We start from the raw sequence: 17,500 nt of genomic DNA, 5'->3' as shown, positions 1-17,500 counted from the left end.
GTAATCATAAGTACATAAATATATGTTCTGAAGTCAGTATCCTGTTCAAACACTGCATGTCCTATACTGTACTGTAGTTATTTCATCTTTGCTTGGTACTCACATCCTTCGGGTTCTTCTTCTTGGCTCTTCATCTCTCTGTGACACATTTCCAATTCTACATTTTCTGAACTCAATTTCCTTAAAGGCTTTAGCTGTTTGCACTTAAGTTTCCGCAGTCTCTGCTGTCTAACACATTTCTCTTCTCTTCTCTTCTGTTCTTGTTTCCCCTACCTTTTACAACCTTTTCCCCCTTCTATTCTCTCCTTTGTTTCCTGTCATCCTCCCCCTATCCTCTGTTCTATCATTCCTTTCTTCCCGTCTTCTCCATCTTCTTCATCACTCTTCAACACTCTTCTCCTTTCTTTCCTCCCTTCCTCCCCTATCCTCTGTTTCATTATATCATCTGCTCCCCTCTCTTCTCATCTTCTCGACTCCTCTTCACCACTCCTTTCATCCTTCTTGGATCTCATTTTTTTCTGCACCTCCTGTCTGTCTGTCTGTCTGTCTGTCTGTCTGTCTGTCTGTCTGTCTGTCTGTCTGTCTGTCTGTCTGTCTGTCTGTCTGTCTTCCCTCTATGTTTTCTGCACCACCTGTCTCTGTCTGTCTTTTCTCTTCCTCCACCATCTTCTCCACCACTCCTTCCATCTTTCATCTTTCATAGATAGATCTCCTTTTGCTCCGCTCTGTCTGTCTTCTCTTCTCTTTTCTTCTTCCCTGTTTCCAGTCTGCTCCTCTCCTCTCGGCCCTCCTCTGGGGATTGGCTCTGCCCTCTGCCCTCTAAGTTGACCCTTCGACCTTGACCCCTGACCCCTGACCTCTGCCCCTACAGAGGAAGCGGCACTACTGGCGCCTGGACTGCAAGTGCATCATCCTCTTCCAGAACGACACCAGCAACAAGTACTACAAGGTACAGTACACTATCACCCTCTATATTGCAACAAGTACTACAAGGTACAGTACATTATCACCCTCTATATTGCAACAAGTACTACAAGGTACTGTACATTATCACCCTCTATATTGCAACAAGTACTACAAGGTACCGTACATTATCACCCTCTATATTGCAACAAGTACTACAAGGTACCGTACCAAACTCTATATTGCAACAAGTACTACAAGGTACCGTACACTACCACCCTCTATAAAACAAGTAGCCTACTACAAGGTACAGTACCACCTACAAGGTACTACAAGGTACAGTACACTACCACCCCCTATACAACAAGTACTATAAGGTACAGTACACTACCACCCTCTATAGGCCTACAACAAGTACTAGAAGGGACAGTACCATCCCCTATACAACAAGTGCTACAAGGTACACTACCATCTTCTATACAACAAGTATTACAAGGTACACTACCGCTCTCTATAAAGCAAGTACTACAAGGTACTGTACCACCCTCTATACAACAAGTACTACAAGGTAAACTACCACCCTCTATATTGCAACAAGTACTACAAGGTAAACTACCAACCTCTATAAAACAAGTAGTCTACGACAAGGTACAGTACACTACCATTCTGTATAAAACAAGTACTACAAGGTACCGTACCATCCTCTACAAAACAAGTACTATAAGGTACCACACCCTCTTTAAAACAAGTACTACAAGGTACACTACCACCCTCTATACAACAAGTACTACACGGTACAACATCCTCTATAAAACAAGTACTACAAGGTACACTACCATACTCTATACAACAAGTACTACAAGGTACACTACCACCCTCTATACAACAAGTACTACACGGTACAACACCCTCTATACAACAATTAGTACAAGGTAACGTACCATGCTCTATTCAACAAGTACTACAAGGTACACTACCATCCTCTATACAACAGGTACTAGGTACTGTAATGACACAAGCAACAAGTACTGTAACCCCCCCTGTATAGTCAAATGTAAAGCACTACAACGTACGGTGGACCCTCTGTCTATACTCCCCTGGTCTCCAACATGTACAGTACTGCAAGGTACTCATCTGAATTCAACGCACCAGAGAGAGTAGAGAGAGAGAGGTTCCATTGGCCCATTGTTTCCTGGTTCTATTATGCCCCCCCTTAGGCAGACCTAGGCAGACCTAAGGACTGTTCTATTCATTGTAGGAGCATTATGACACGCCCCTTTAGGCAGACCGGAACCTGGTCGCGTTAAGTGCCCATAGAAACCTATTATGTTGGCATATCTCTATATACTTAAAGAATCTCTGAACGCACTGCACACTGGGTTAGTCTCAAAGCTGTACAGTCAGAGTGGATATCTGCAATGTTGTTACTTGTTTATAATGCCTTGTTCATGCTTGGCTTAGCCGTAAAACTTTTCAAACACACACACACACCAAACACACACACACACGCACCAAACACACACACACGCACACACACACACACACACACACACACACACACACACACACACACACACACACACCCACACACACACACACACACACACACACACACACACACACACACATCAAACACACACACACACACACACACACACACACACACACACACACACACACACACACACACACACGTCTGTGCTTGTATTCTCCTGCGTTCTGCTTTTAATTGGTTTTTCAAGGAGTTGTGCAGTAAACAAACACTTATCTCCTCTCCTCTCCTCTCCTCTCCTCTCCTCTCCTCTCCTCTCCTCTCCTCTCTTCTCCTCTTTTCTCCTCTCCTCTCCTCTCCTCTCCTCTCCTCTCCTCTCCTCTCCTATCCTCCTCCACGTTTGTGTCTCCTCACTTGGCCTCTGGTCTATTCCTCTCTTTCTCATGTTCTGAGAACATCCTTTTTTTTACTCCTCTCCTCTCCTCTCCTCTCCTCTCCTCTCCTCACCTTCCCTCTCCTCTCCTCTCCTCACCTTCCCTCTTTCCTCTCTCCTCTCCTCTCCTCTCCTCTCCTCTCCTCTCCTCTCCTCACCTTCCCTCTTTCCTCTCTCCTCTCCTCTCCTCTCCTCACCTCTCCTCTCCTCTCCTCTCCTCACCTCTCCTCTCTTCTCCCCTCCTCTCCTCTCCTCACCTTCCCTTTTTCCTCCTCCCCTCTTCTCGTATCGCTATCTCGCTTCACCTCACTTAACCTCACTTCTTCTCTCTTCCCCTCTCCTCTTATCTCCTCCTTTCTACTATCTTCTCTCTCCTCTCCTCCCCTTCCCTGTCCCCTCCTCACCACTCCTCTTCTCGCTTCACCTCAATTCTCCCCTCTTCTCCTCCCCCGTCTTCCCCCTCTCTTCCGCCTCTCTTCCCCTCCTCCCCTCCCTTCCCCTCCCTATTCCCCTGTCTCCTCTCCTCTCCTCTTCTCTTCTCTCCTCTCCACTTCTGTCCCCTCTCCTCTCCTCTCCTCTCCTCTCCTCTCCTCTCCTCTCCTCTCTTATCTTCCTCTCCTCTCCCCTCCTCTCCTCTCCTCTCCTCTCCTCTCTTCTCCTCCTCTCCTCTCCTCTCCACTTCTCTCTCCTCCCCTCCATCCCCCTCTTATCTCCTCTCCTCTCCTCTCCTCTCCTCCTCTCCTCTCCTCTCCTCTCCTCTCCTCCTCTCCGCTCCTCTCCTCCCCTCTCCTCTCCTTCTTGTCCTCCACCTCTCCTCTCCTCCTCCTCTCCTCTCCTCTCCTTCTTGTCCTCCACCTCTCCTCTCCTCCTCCTCTCCTCTCCTCCTGTAGGAGATTCCTCTATCTGAGATCCTGGAGATGTGTCCTGCGTTGGACTTCTCGTTGGTCCCGGCAGGTGCCAGTCCCCACTGCTTCGAGATCGTCACGGGAAAAATGCGCTACTTCGTGGGCGAGGACCCCAACCCTGTTATCACGCCTGTCTCCACGGCGACCAGTGCCACCGCCACGGCGACCAGCACGGCCCCGCCCTCCCCCAGCAGCGTGGCGCCCAATAGCGGCGTGGGGCGGGAGGTGGCCAAGGCATGGGAGGCCGCTATTCGCCAGGCACTCATGCCCGTCATCTTCCAGGACGCGCCCCCTCCCGAGGGAAACACTCCACACCGTGAGTTCTACAATACTGCATATACAATTATACATAGAGAAACACCCCACACCGTGAGTCATACATTATATAAAATTATACATACAGAAACACCCCACACCGTGAGTCATACATTATATAAAATTATACATAGAGAAACACCCCACACCGTGAGTCATACATTATATAAAATTATACATACAGAAACACCCCACACCGTGAGTCATACATTATATAAAATTATACATAGAGAAACACCCCACACCGTGAGTCATACATTATATAAAATTATACATACAGAAACACCCTACACCGTGAGTCATACATTATATAAAATTAAACATACAGAAACACCCCACACCGTGAGTCATACATTATATAACATTATACATAGAGAAACACACCACATTGTGAGTCATACATTATATAACATTATACATAGAGAAACACTCCACACCGTGAGTCATACATTATATAAAATTATACATAGAGAAACACTCCACACCGTGAGTCATACATTATATAAAATTATACATAGAGAAACACCCTACACCGTGAGTCATACATTATATAAAATTATACATACAGAAACACCCCACACCGTGAGTCATACATTATATGAAATTATACATACAGAAACACCCCACACCGTGACTTGAAGGACAACACCGGAGCAGCACAGATGTATTTCTTTGTGTTTTTATTCAAGTGCACAACATGACTAACGTTTCGATGGTTAGACCATCTTCATCAGAGTCCAGAGAAACATAGAGAAACACCCCACACCGTGAGTCATACATTATATAAAATTATACATACAGAAACACCCCACACCCTGAGCAGACAGGGACATACCATAACGATACATACCGTTAACACATAAGGAAACAAACAGTATAGACTTGGATATCATATAATTATACATACAGTCCCAAGAAAAAGTTTGTACACCCTTTGAAATTTCTTACTTTTCAGTCAAAATAGATCATAAAACATGGTCTGATCTTCCCGGAAATCTCAAGAAGGAACAATCAGAGTCTGCTTTAACTAATTCCACACAAACAATTACATGTTTTCATATTTTTATTGGCCATAAGGCTATAACATTCACAGGAGAGCAAGGCATAAGTAAGTACACCCTTGCATTCAATAGGTTTTAACCCTCAGTTAGTTGCAATATCCTCAACCAGACTTGTCCTGTAGTTGCAGATCAGATTAACAAAGCAATCTGGATGTATCTTGTCTCCCTCTTCTTTAGAGAACTGCCTCTCGTCATCAAGGTTTCTGGGATGTCTGGAGTGCATAGCTTTATTGACTTCATGCCATATAATCTCAATTGTTTTTAGTCAGGGCTTTGTCTGGGCTATTCCAGAATGTGTACTTCATTGTTATGAAGCCATTCTAATGTCGATTTGCTTCTTAAGTATGGGTTGTTGTCACATTTCAGCACCCATCCTCTTGTGTGCTTCAACTGTGTGACAGACTTCCTCACATTTTTTCTGTAAATATCACAATAAACTTGAGTTCATTGCTCCACTGATAGTAGCAAACTTTCAAGGGCCTGAGGCAGCAAGGTAGCCGCATATAATGATGCTCCCGCCACCATACTCAGATGTGGAGATGTAACCAGAATAGCTAAAAATGGGGTTCATTCTGCCAATCTAAAATTATTGGGGTTTCTGTCCAAAAAAATATTGCTGCAACTTTGAGGTTTGCGAAAAAGCATTTATATGCTTCATAAAATTACTGCTAAATATTCAGTAGACCAACGTTGAAACTAAAGTTGAATTTTTCAGGGGAACACATAGTATCATGTTTGGAGGAGAACTGGAGAACCACACCTTCACCAAAACATCATCTCCACTTTTCAGTATGGTGGCGGCAGCATCATTATATGCGGCTACCTTGGTGCCTCAGGCCCTTGTCAGTTAGCTATTATCAGTGGAACAATGAACTCAGAAGTTTATTGAGATATTTTACAGAAAGAATGTGAGGTAGTCTGTCACACAGTTGAGGCACACAAGAGGATGGGTGCTGAAATGGGACAACTACCCATATTTTAGAGGCAATTGACATTTGAATTGCTTCATAAGAATGAAATACACATTCTGGAATAGCCCAGTCAAAGCTCTAACAAAAACATTTCAGATGATATGGCATGAAGTCAAGAAAGCTATTCACTAAAGATATCCCAGAAACCTTGCTGAAGAAGGGCAGTTTTCTAAAGAAGAGGGAGACAAGATACATCCAGATTGTTTTGTTAATCTGATCTGCAACTACAGGAAACATCTGGTTGAGGTTATTGCGACTAACTTAAGGTTAAAACCTATTGAATGCAAGGGTGTACTTACTTATGCCTTGCTGTCCTGTGAATGTTTACATCTTATGGCCAATGAAAATATGAAAACTTGTAAATGTTTGGGTTGAATTAGTTAAAGCAGACTCTGGTTGTTCCTTCTTGTGATTTCTGGAAAGATCAGATTATGTTTTATGACCAATTTTGACAGAAATGTAAGAAATGTCAAAGGGTGTACAAACTTTTTCCTGGGACTGTAGATAATCACCCCATGCAGTGAATAGACTGGGACATCCCATAACGATACAATGCAAAACAGCCTCAAGTTAGAATAGAATAGAATAGAAATAGAATAGAATAGAAAGCCTTTATTGTCATTATACAAAGTATACTGAGATTGTAGCTTCCCTACGAAGTGCACAGTCCTTTATAGATGAACATTGTCCAGTAAGTGTGAGTTCATTGTTATAACAGCTTTGGGAAAGAAGCTGTTCTTCATCCTATTGGTTCTGGCTGGCAATGCCTTGTAGCGCCTGCCAGAGGGCAACAGTGTGAAGAGATGAAAGCCAGGATGTGTGGGATCTTTAATGATACTCCTGGCTCTACTTACGCAGCGTGAGTTGTAGATGGTGGGTATGGGAGGCAGGGGGCAGCCTATGATTTTTTGCGCTGTTTTGGTCACCCTCTGCAGTCTCTTCCTGTCAGCCTCAGTGCAACTTGAGTGCCACACTGACACTGCGTAGGTCAGCAGGCTCTCTATGGTGGAACGGTAAAAGGTCACCAGCAAGCTTGAGTCTAGCTGTTCTTTCTTAAGTACTCTGAGGAAGTGTAGTCGCTGCTGGGCCTTTTTTACCAGAGCTGAGGTGTTAGTCGACCAGGAGAGATCAGCGGAGATGTGTACACCTAGGAATTTAAATGAGCTCATGCTCTACACGTTCACCATTGATGTACAGGGGGGCAGGAGCATCTTTGTTCCGCCGGAAGTCCAGGATGAGCTCCTTCGTCTTGGAGATGTTCAGGGCCAGGTTGTTGGATGCACACCACTATCCAAGTTTCAGGACCTCATCCCTGTAGGCCTCCTCCTTTCCCTCGGTTATCAGCCCCACCACTGTTGTGTCATCAGCAAATTTGACAATGATGTTCTCTGGGTGGATGGGGCTACAGTCAAACGTGTAGAGGGAGTAGAGAAGTGGGCTCAACACACATCCCTGGGGCGAGCCGGTGCTGAGGGTGCGGGTGGTTGAGAGATGGTGACCTAGTTGGGGACGATTAACAAGGAAGTCTTTGATCCAGGAGCATGTGGATGATGGAAGTCCTAGATATCTCAGCTTGGGGATTAGGATGTCAGGAATGATGGTGTTAAAAGCTGAGCTATAATCGATGAAGAGCATCCTGACATAGCTCCCTTGTCTTTCCAGGTGACTCAGTGCAGAGTGGAGAGCAATGGCTATTGCATCCTCTGTGGATCTGTTTGCGCGGTATGCAAACTGATGAGGGTCTAGGGTTGCGGGGAGACAGGCTTTTATGTGTCTCAGCACCAGTTTTTCAAAGCACTTGGTGATGACTGGAGTGAGTGCAACAGGGCGAAAGTCATTGAGGGTGGTAGTAGATGCCTTCTTTGGAACAGGAATGATGGTGGCAGATTTCAAGCAGGCTGGGATGGTGGCTTGTTTCAGTGACAGGTTGAAAATGTCAGTGAAGACTGGTGCTAGTTGGTCCGCACATGCCTTGAGCACCTTTCCTGGTACACCATCCGGGCCTGTTGCTTTCCTCGGGTTCACAGCACGAAGCACTCGCTTCATGTCATCAGCCGCAACCTCTTAGAAACTTAGAACTTAGAAACTTAAGGCAGCAGGGCATCTTACCTTTTAACGTTTAACCGGGTAATACGAGTGTCATGTAATCAGTGGTGTAGTCTATGTAGAACGCAGGTATACGGAGTATACCCACTTCTAAATTTTAGGGGCTTCAGTATACCCACTTAAAATTGATTGATCCATTATTTAGAATGGCATAAATATATACAGTATACCCACTTCAAAAATGCTCAAATATACAGTATACCCAATTTAAAAAAGTAGACTACACCACTGCATGTAATGTAATGTAATGCAATGTAACGGTGTAGGGTGCAAGGCAACAGTAAGTGCTCTAAGGCACCGGGTTCATAAAGATAGAGATTTGGGGCCCTACCGTGGCCTAACTGTAGGCACTAGCTTACTATGCTGGCGACCTTGGTTCGATTCCGTCCGGGGTCATTTGCCGGTCCTTCCCCACCTCCCTCATTTCCCGTCCCTCTGTCACTATCCTGTATCAACTAAAGGCCAAAAAAAGATAGAGATTTAGAATAGTAGATGTAGAGTAGATGGAGTAGGATACGAGGTCACGACCCCCCACAGTGGGGGGAATAATGACGAGGAACACTTTATATAAATATTAGGAAGAGCTTAGATTGATCTGGTGGTCAAGGAACAGATAAGACAGGTGGGGGCAAACTTTTGATTGGATCATAGAGGGGGAGTGGACTGGGACATCCGAATAATTCTTTATGTAAATATTAGCAAGAGCTTAGATGGATATGGTGGACAAGGATCAGATCACAGAAGCAAGGAGTTGAACTTGCACACCGGTAGCCGAGGGAATTATTTCTCTATTGCTTTACATGTATAAAAGTGATAAAAGCATCACCCACAAGTGCAAAACTTTTCCGTCACCACTCACCACACCATCCTAAGTGCAAACGTTTGCACTTTTTTGACTTTTATATATTTAATAAAGAAATAATTGCATCGGCTACGGTGCGGTGTGCGAGTTCCACTCCTTGCTTCTGTGGATTATTGCTTTAGAATAGTGTTTCTCAACGGGGGCGGTACAGCCCCCCCCGGGGGCGTTGGGGAGCCCAAGGGGGGGTGTTGAGAGAAGGATATATCTGAGTGGGGGCGGGCTTGGCTCCAAATTGGGGGGCATTAGTCCATTTCATTATTCAATAGGGGGGCGTTGGGAGGCTTCTAATGAGATCAAGGGGGCGTTGGGAGGCTTAGGATGAGGTCAGGGGGCGTTTGTTCAAAAAAGGTTGAGAACCACTGCTTTAGAACTGACACCCCCACAAGACTGCTAGCTACTGGCACGGCTCCCACTGTGCCTTTTGCCAAGCACCAGATCAGACAGGTGGAGGCGAACTTTAAAATTGGATCATAGCGTCTGCTCAGTAGTATATACAGTACAGCAACTGTGGGGAGCCTATGTCTCGAGAGCCGTTTACGGCCCTTGAGGCTGTTTCGTCCGGCCCCCGAGATAATTTGATCGTTATGCAGCTTTACATGAAATACGACAGGGGGAAATCCTGGTTTGTGTTCATAGTACAGAGCCACAAACGACTTTTACTTCCCTTGGATGAATTTGAAGTGGCCCGCCGAATGAAAAAGGTTCCCCACCCCTGATATACAGTATGAACCGTATATTAAATGCAGGCTATCTACGATTTATTCCCTCATAATGTCGTTACCAGTGGATCATGCGCTGACATCCTGAGCCCTGAGTTAATTATCTTGACCTCCCATTGAGATGAATGAGATCACAGGGCTCTTGGCTGGTGGAAAGGCCACTGCCATATATTACTGGGTACCAAATCCATATTTAATCAGCACGTGGTGAAAGACTCACAGGGTGAATGAACAGGCGCAAGTGATGTGACATGTCATGGCATTAATTCAGTTCACACACAGATGGAGTGATGTTGGTTTAACCTCCTCTGTCAAAATAGGACCTGGTTGAACCTGGACGCCGTTTCTCAAAAACATAGTCGCTAAGCAAATCACTTACTTGGTTTCCAATGGGAAACTGCATTGCAACCAAGTAATTTGCTAACTTAGTTAGCAACGACAGTGTCGAGAAACGCACCCCTGGTTTGTCCTGTTAGAGGTGTCTGTTAGTGCGTGTGTGTGTGTGTATGCGTGCGTGCGTGCGTGTGCGTGTGTGTGTGTAGGCTCTAGTCTCCTGAAGTAGTCTTAAGTGTCTGAATCGTCTGTGTATTGTGTGTCTCGCAGGGCAAGCTTCCGTCAGCATCTCCGTCTCCAACAGCCAGATCCAGGAGAATGTGGTGAGTACTTAGAATCCCGTCTCTTAGTAACAGTCTCTATGGAGACGAGTCAGTCAGATCCAGGAGAATCTGGTGAGTTCTTAGAACCCTGTGTCTTAGTAACAGTCTCTATGGAGACTGTTAGATTTTGGACATTTCCAAAATTCTCTTCTCCAATAAAAATTGAAGGCTGAATACTCTGCGTTGTGTTTGACTAACTCACTCACAAAAATAAAATAAGTCTTGACTTCGTAATTAAAAGGATCGATCAGGATACAATTTATTATAGAAAAAGTGAGATTACAAAAAGAATAAAAAGAAAATAAAAGAAGTAAAAGTAGAAGAAGAATAAAAAGGTTGAAAAGAAATAAAAATGAGACAAAGTCTCACAGCGTCTCACTATCTAGGCAGCATCCTATCTCTGGCGAATGACAGGCAAATGGACCGACAGCTGACAAAATGGTGGCAACGGTTTTTATACCGTCTTCCTCATGTCAGCAGGTCACACGTATGCAAGTCTGATGTTGGTTAAGGAAGATGTCGTCTCCATGTCTCCAGTGGTGACGAGCATAAAAACCCATATCGCTAAGGATAACACACAGCCTAGATGTGTCTGCTATCTGGAAAGTTGGGCGCAAGCACACTGTGCCCTGGCACAATGGCCTTCAACAGCAGAGGCTCTCGCTCTGAGCTCTCCAGATATCAGCAAAGTAACCGTAAACATGCCACATTCCAGGGCCCAATTGATTGGACCACAATAGGCAAAAGTTAACAACAGTATGGTCAATCAGTTGTTGGTCAGCTGCAAAATGCAGCAGGATATACCACTCAAATTCAACAAGACAAATCTTCAACAGTCAGATCAAGAATAATGTAGTGAGTACTTAGAATCCCGTCTCTTAGTAACAGTCTCTATGGAGATGAGACTCCAACAGTCAGATCCAGGAGAATGTGGGGAGTACTTAGAACCCTGTCTCTTAGTAAAAGTCTCTATGGAGATGAGACTCCAACAGTCAGATCCAGGAGAATGTGGGGAGTACTTAGAACCCTGTCTCTTAGTAAAAGTCTCTATGGAGATGAGACTCCAACAGTCAGATCCAGGAGAACGTGGGGAGTTCTAGTTAGAACCACGTCTCTTAGTAACAGTCTCTATGGAGCCGAGTCAGTCAGATCCAGGAGAACATGGTGACTACTAATGTAGAACCCTGTCTTTTAGTCACAGTCTCTATGGAGACGAGTCAGTCACATCCAAGAGAATGTGGTGAGTACCTACACTAGAGCCCCATCTCTTAGTAACAGTCTCTATGGAGACGAGTCAGTCACATCCAGGAGAATACGGTATGATGACTTTTTAGAACTCTGTCTCTTAGTAACATGTCAGTATTGTTGATGTGTATTTGATAATCAGGGTCGTATGATAATGCCAGTACTAGATGTTCCTCAGGACATCGGCACTGTCTACCAGATCTTTATGTCATTATTGTATATGTGCTCTGCAGGACATCAGCATGGCCTTTATGTCATTATCGTTGATGTGTTCCAGGACATTGGCATGGTGTACCAGATCTTTAAGTCAGTGTTGTGTATGTGCTCTGCAGGACATTGGCATGGTGTACCAGATCTTTAAGTCAGTGTTGTGTATGTGCTCTGCAGGACATTGGCATGGTGTTCCAGATCTTTAAGTCAGTGTTGTGTATGTGCTCTGCAGGACATTGGCATGGTGTTCCAGATCTTTAAGTCAGTGTTGTGTATGTGCTCTGCAGGACATTGGCATGGTGTACCAGATCTTTAAGTCAGTGTTGTGTATGTGCTCTGCAGGACATTGGCATGGTGTACCAGATCTTTAAGTCAGTGTTGTGTATGTGCTCTGCAGGACATTGGCATGGTGTTCCAGATCTTTATGTCAGTGTTGTGTATGTGCTCTGCAGGACATTGGCATGGTGTACCAGATCTTTAAGTCAGTGTTGTGTATGTGCTCTGCAGGACATTGGCATGGTGTTCCAGATCTTTAAGTCAGTGTTGTATATGTGCTCTGCAGGACATTGGCATGGTGTACCAGATCTTTGCTGATGAGGTGCTGGGTTCGGGACAGTTTGGAGTGGTATATGGAGGTAAAGTCTCATTCATTTCAGGGGACATTTCTATTTTAAATTGCCATTATAATATACTGTATAAACACATTAGTTTTGCCAGCACCATGATGTTTGCCCTGCCATTATACATTGTATTATATGCACTCATTGCTACATGGACACTCAATACAACATTTTAATTAGCCATTATATTATACATATACACATTACAGAGTGTACACACAAAGCATATTTTAATTGCTTTAGGTTTTGATTGGCTTCATTTTAAATGGCCATCCCATTTTACATAAATTGACATTATATTATATTATATATACATATTACAGTACATCAATAGCAAACACAACAGCAGTCAGTTTGAATCTTTGTCTTCACCAAGAGCCTCCCCCCCCCCCCCCCCCCAGTGGTAAGCCTCTCCAAATACCAATTAAAAACAACTCTCTTCTCTAAAATGCCACGCTACAGCACGCCTCAGTCAAGGAATACATTAGCGGGATACGTGTGTGTGTGTGTGTGTGTGTGTGTGTGTGTGTGTGTGTGTGTGTGTGTGTGTGTTTGTGTGTGTGCTTAGATGTGTGTGCCTAGATGTGTGTCCATGCGTGTGTGTGTGTGTATGTGTGTGTGTATGTGTGTGTATGTGTGTATGTGCGCGTGTGTGTCCGTGCATGTGTGCGTGTGTGTGAGAATGTATGTGTATGTGTGTGTGTGTGTGTGTGTGTGTTTGTGAGTGTGTGTGTGTGTGTTGTGAGTGCATGCGTGTGTGAGTGTGTTCAGGGCCATTTGCAAATGAAATGTGAGATCTCCTCTTGTGTTGCTGAATAGTGGGGCAGAGTGGAGAATGAAAGGCTGGCGATGGAAATGGAGAATAGTTGACCTATGAGGCACCGTCCCTCATTTACATAGTAGAGAGCAAACCATTAGGACACGGCACAGTGTGTGTGTGTGTGCGTGTGTGTGTGCGTATGCGTGTGTGTGTGCGACTGTACATGCGTGCATTTATGCATTTATGCATTCATGTGTGTGTGTGTGTGTGTGTGCGTGCGTGCGTGCATGCGTTGTGCGCGCGCGCGCGTTTGTGCGTGTGTGTGTGTGTGTGTGTGTGTGTGTGTGTGTGTGTTGTGTGTGTGTGTGTGTGTGTAGGTAAGCACCGTAAGACGGGTCGTGACGTGGCCGTGAAGGTGATTGACAATGTGTGTGTGTGTGTGTGTGTGTGTGTGTGTGTGTGTGTGTGTGTGTGTGTGTGTGTGTGTGTGTGTGTGTGTGTAGGTAAGCACCGTAAGACGGGTCGGGACGTGGCGGTGAAGGTGATTGACAAGCTGCGCTTCCCCACCAAGCAGGAGTCCCAACTGAGGAACGAGGTGGCCATACTGCAGGTAACCACCAGGGGGGGTTGTACCATTATACTGTATAGACTTACACATGCTGTATATGCATACTGCAATACTAAAGGAACGAGGTCGCCATACTGCAGGTAACCACCAGGGGGAGTTGTACCATTATACCAGTGTTTCTCAAACTTTTTCAGACCGAGGACCACTTTGGCCCCCCCAAAAAATTCAGACAACACCTGTCGACTGAATTAGGGGTGCTAATTTGACACTGCTAATTTCAATGCAGATCACTCAATTTTGTATTCACATTTACACGCCTATCTTATTGTGGTGAAAATAAGACTTGAGCTATGTTTAGCTTTTAAATTTTATTACAAATATAGCCTACTGCTAGCTTGCTCGTCTTGGAAAAGTAGAAATCTCCTCACGGACCACCTGAGCTCTGTCCTGGACCACCAGTTGTCCCCGGACCACACTTTGAGAATCACTGCATTATACTGTATAGACCCCTTTAGAGTTTGTAAACAGGTATGACGTAGTTTGGCTGCGTGCGTACCTCTGCCCCAAAACCATCCATGCTCTGTTCACTTGTACAGAGACTAGACAGGTGTTTTTTCCTAAATAAGATAACGGATGCTCACGCTAACCTCAGATATGCAGTGGGCACGACGGACATGGGTATTCCTGGCGATGTCATCAGTCCAGTCAGTAGTTTAATGTCTTGTAACAACAAACATCTCCTATGCTTCTGGAACAGCCTCTTCCCTCTCAAAATAGCATAACAAGTGTACTTTTCGGAATCTCTATTTTTTTTTTTTATCAATGTACACACCTCAGAACGGCAGTTTTTCTCTCTTTAGTGTCTGCAATGTCACCCAGTACTACATACATACTGGGTGCATAGCAAAATAGTGTATACTGTTATGTATGAAGATATGTATAAATGTAACATAGTAATGTGTCTATATGTAACATAGTAATCATCATTCAAGTACGTCTATAACTAGTAATGCCGTAGTACTACTCTTCTACCAGTAGGGGGGACTAGAGTGCCAAAGAGAGCAGCAGCCATGCATGCATGCATCACAAGAGTAATAGAAGTGATTGGAAATGAAGCAGCATGTCATTGGACATGAAAGGCCATGGCTGTCTCCACAGTATTCAGGTGTTTACTTCATACTTCACTACACATACAGGCCATGATATTGATCTGTTCTGTACAGTGAAAGTTTGAAAGCTCCTTAATTAATTAATTAATTAAATTAATTAACCCATTTCATTAAGCGTCAGGCACCTGTAAAAAAATGCCTGCTGAATGCGTACACTGTAAGCCCTTTGTGGGAAAAAGTGGCCTCAGCCTATAAAAACTTAAAGGGACACTGTGCAGGAAATGGTCAAAAATGTACTGCAACTATGCTGCTCATTGAAACCGAGCTGCCTATTGCCAAATTTGATCTTTACATGAAAGTTTACTAAGTAATAAACAAATATTTTCTAGTATGGTCCAAGTAGAGTCATTTTTGCAGCTAAAAATTGCTATTTTTGGAAATTCAAAATGGCGGACCATGGAGAAGATCCCCCTTTTCATGTATGAAAAGTGTCATTTTTCCAGTCATAATGAATACTTAGAATTTGGTGCTGGTGGTAAGTATTCATGAAAAAGGTAAAATTAGTGAATGGGCAGCATGAATTCTGGAAATAAATAACTTAAAATCTCACACAGTGTCCCTTTAAACATCTCAGCCTCCGAAGCACATCACAATATGGAATAAATTGCATTTAAAAGCTTAGACTCTCATTTTGCATTAGAATGCCTGCGTTCAGACAGACCCACATTGTTAAAAAAAATCTCAAATCTCATGAGCCGTCGCTGCATCACGCTTAAAGGACCAGTTCAGTCAATTTCAATTTGCTGTTGTATTGCTCATGCTACCCTTGACTTGTCAGTATCCGGTGATGCCACATTTTTTGGCTAAGCCCTTTCCGAGATATGAGCTATTCTATAGAATAAAAATGTTTTTTTGAAATTTAAACAAAGAGCTGCCCACATTACAATGATTACGGATCTCGAAAAGGCTGAAGAAGAAGAAAAAAAACCCTCAGGTACTGACAAGTCCAGGGTGGTGTGAGCATTACAACTGCATGTTGAAATTGACCAAACCGGTCCTTTAAATAGGTAAAGAACAGTCAGATGGTTCGTGGGGGATCCTAAAAGTCATTGGAAGCACCCCGAGATTCCTTAGAGAACCAAGGTTTTCTACAAGGCTCTGCAGAGAACCTTGTTTAGGGCAGGGGTGGGGAACCTATGTCTTGAGGGCCGTTTACAGACCTTGAGGCCGTTTCATCCGGCCCCCGATATAATTGTAATGTAATGCAGCTTCACATGAAATATATGAATATTTTTTAAAGTAATCTTAGAAATCACATTTGCAATACAATTCTGTTATATTCAGGGGACCTAGAGAGGGTGGGGTCTCTTAAATGTGGCTGCCTTCAATTAGGCCTGAAGTGCAGGGGCAAATCCTGGTTTGTGTTCATAGTACGGCCCTTGGAGGACTTGTATGGCCCTTGGAGGAATTTGAAGTGGCCCCTCGAATGAAAAAGGTTCCCCACCCCTGCATTAGGGGTTCTTCTCAGTGGCAAATGAAGGGTTCTTCCCAAAAACCTTTTTGGGGGTTCCCCAGTTTTCCACTGTGGAGGGCCCCCTAAGAGATTTCTGGGGAGCCTATCAGATAACCTTTTGGTTTTTCGTAGTACCCATAGGTTGGTTCATCACAGAATATTTAGGGGATTCCTCAGTGTGTCAACTTAATAGTTCATCAAGTACACTTTCATTTGTATTCAAGTTAGTACACCTTGTGGTGAACATGTCACACAGAACTCATGAGTTAGTACACCTTGTGGTGAACATGTCACACAGAACTCATGAGTGTGGTTCATGTGGTCTATTAGCCTAGAAATCTACCGCAAATTTCATTGCTGTAGGTGTGGGGGTTTGGCTCACCAGGCTAGTGGTTTTGTGCTGTTTCTCAAGAAGGGTTTCTGGAAACCATACGTACATCAGATACAGATGTGACCTACGGTATTTGGTCTTTCCCACGGTGAATCACTCCATGTTTGTGTCATGACTTTCACTTCGAGGCCCTTTCTCTTTTGCTCGTTTGGTTTCACCTCTCTCTGTGTCTGTCTGTCTGTCTGTCTCTCTATCTGTCTGTCTGTGTGTCTGTATTTCGGCCTGTCTGTCTGCCTGTCTGTATTTCTGTCTGTCTGCCTGTCTGACCTGTCTGTCTGCCTGTCTGTATTTCTGTCTGTCTGCCTGTCTGACCTGTCTGTGAAACCAGCAAAAGAGAAAGGGCAGCGAAGTGAAAGTGGCTAAAACAGGTTGTAGTGTGGAAAGAAAAAAACCCAAGTGAATTACGAAACTATATGGAATGTCCTCATAGATTAATGTCTTGGCTTTTCAGAAATGCGCAAGGCCAATATCCCCATTTTCTGGTTTTTTTTTTTTTTTTTCAGAAATCAGGCTTTTCTCTGATCATAACTTGTTTTTTGTCAACACCGTCAGGCACAATTAAAAGCAATTAGAATGGTATTCATTTGGTTGCATATGCATCTGAGTTTTTAAGTCATTATGTGTATTTTTTTGGTTCACACATACAGTGATACCGTGTATG

General features: G+C 44.2%; 1 protein-coding gene across 1 annotated transcript in view; it reads left to right on the top strand.

Annotated features, from left to right (window-relative positions):
- Positions 1–17,500, top strand: part of prkd2 (protein kinase D2) — a 128,792-nt gene that overhangs the window by 84,823 nt on the left and 26,469 nt on the right. The window contains exons 11-15 of the mRNA XM_063205886.1: positions 872–949; positions 3,719–4,049; positions 10,371–10,423; positions 12,441–12,513; positions 13,762–13,868. Of these exons, the coding sequence (XP_063061956.1) occupies positions 872–949; positions 3,719–4,049; positions 10,371–10,423; positions 12,441–12,513; positions 13,762–13,868 (642 nt within the window). The remainder of the gene's footprint in view (positions 1–871; positions 950–3,718; positions 4,050–10,370; positions 10,424–12,440; positions 12,514–13,761; positions 13,869–17,500) is intronic.

Source organism: Engraulis encrasicolus, chromosome 8 (genome assembly GCF_034702125.1).
Source record: "Engraulis encrasicolus isolate BLACKSEA-1 chromosome 8, IST_EnEncr_1.0, whole genome shotgun sequence".
Lineage (NCBI taxonomy): Eukaryota > Metazoa > Chordata > Actinopteri > Clupeiformes > Engraulidae > Engraulis > Engraulis encrasicolus.
This window is presented reverse-complemented; position numbering and strand designations above follow the sequence as displayed.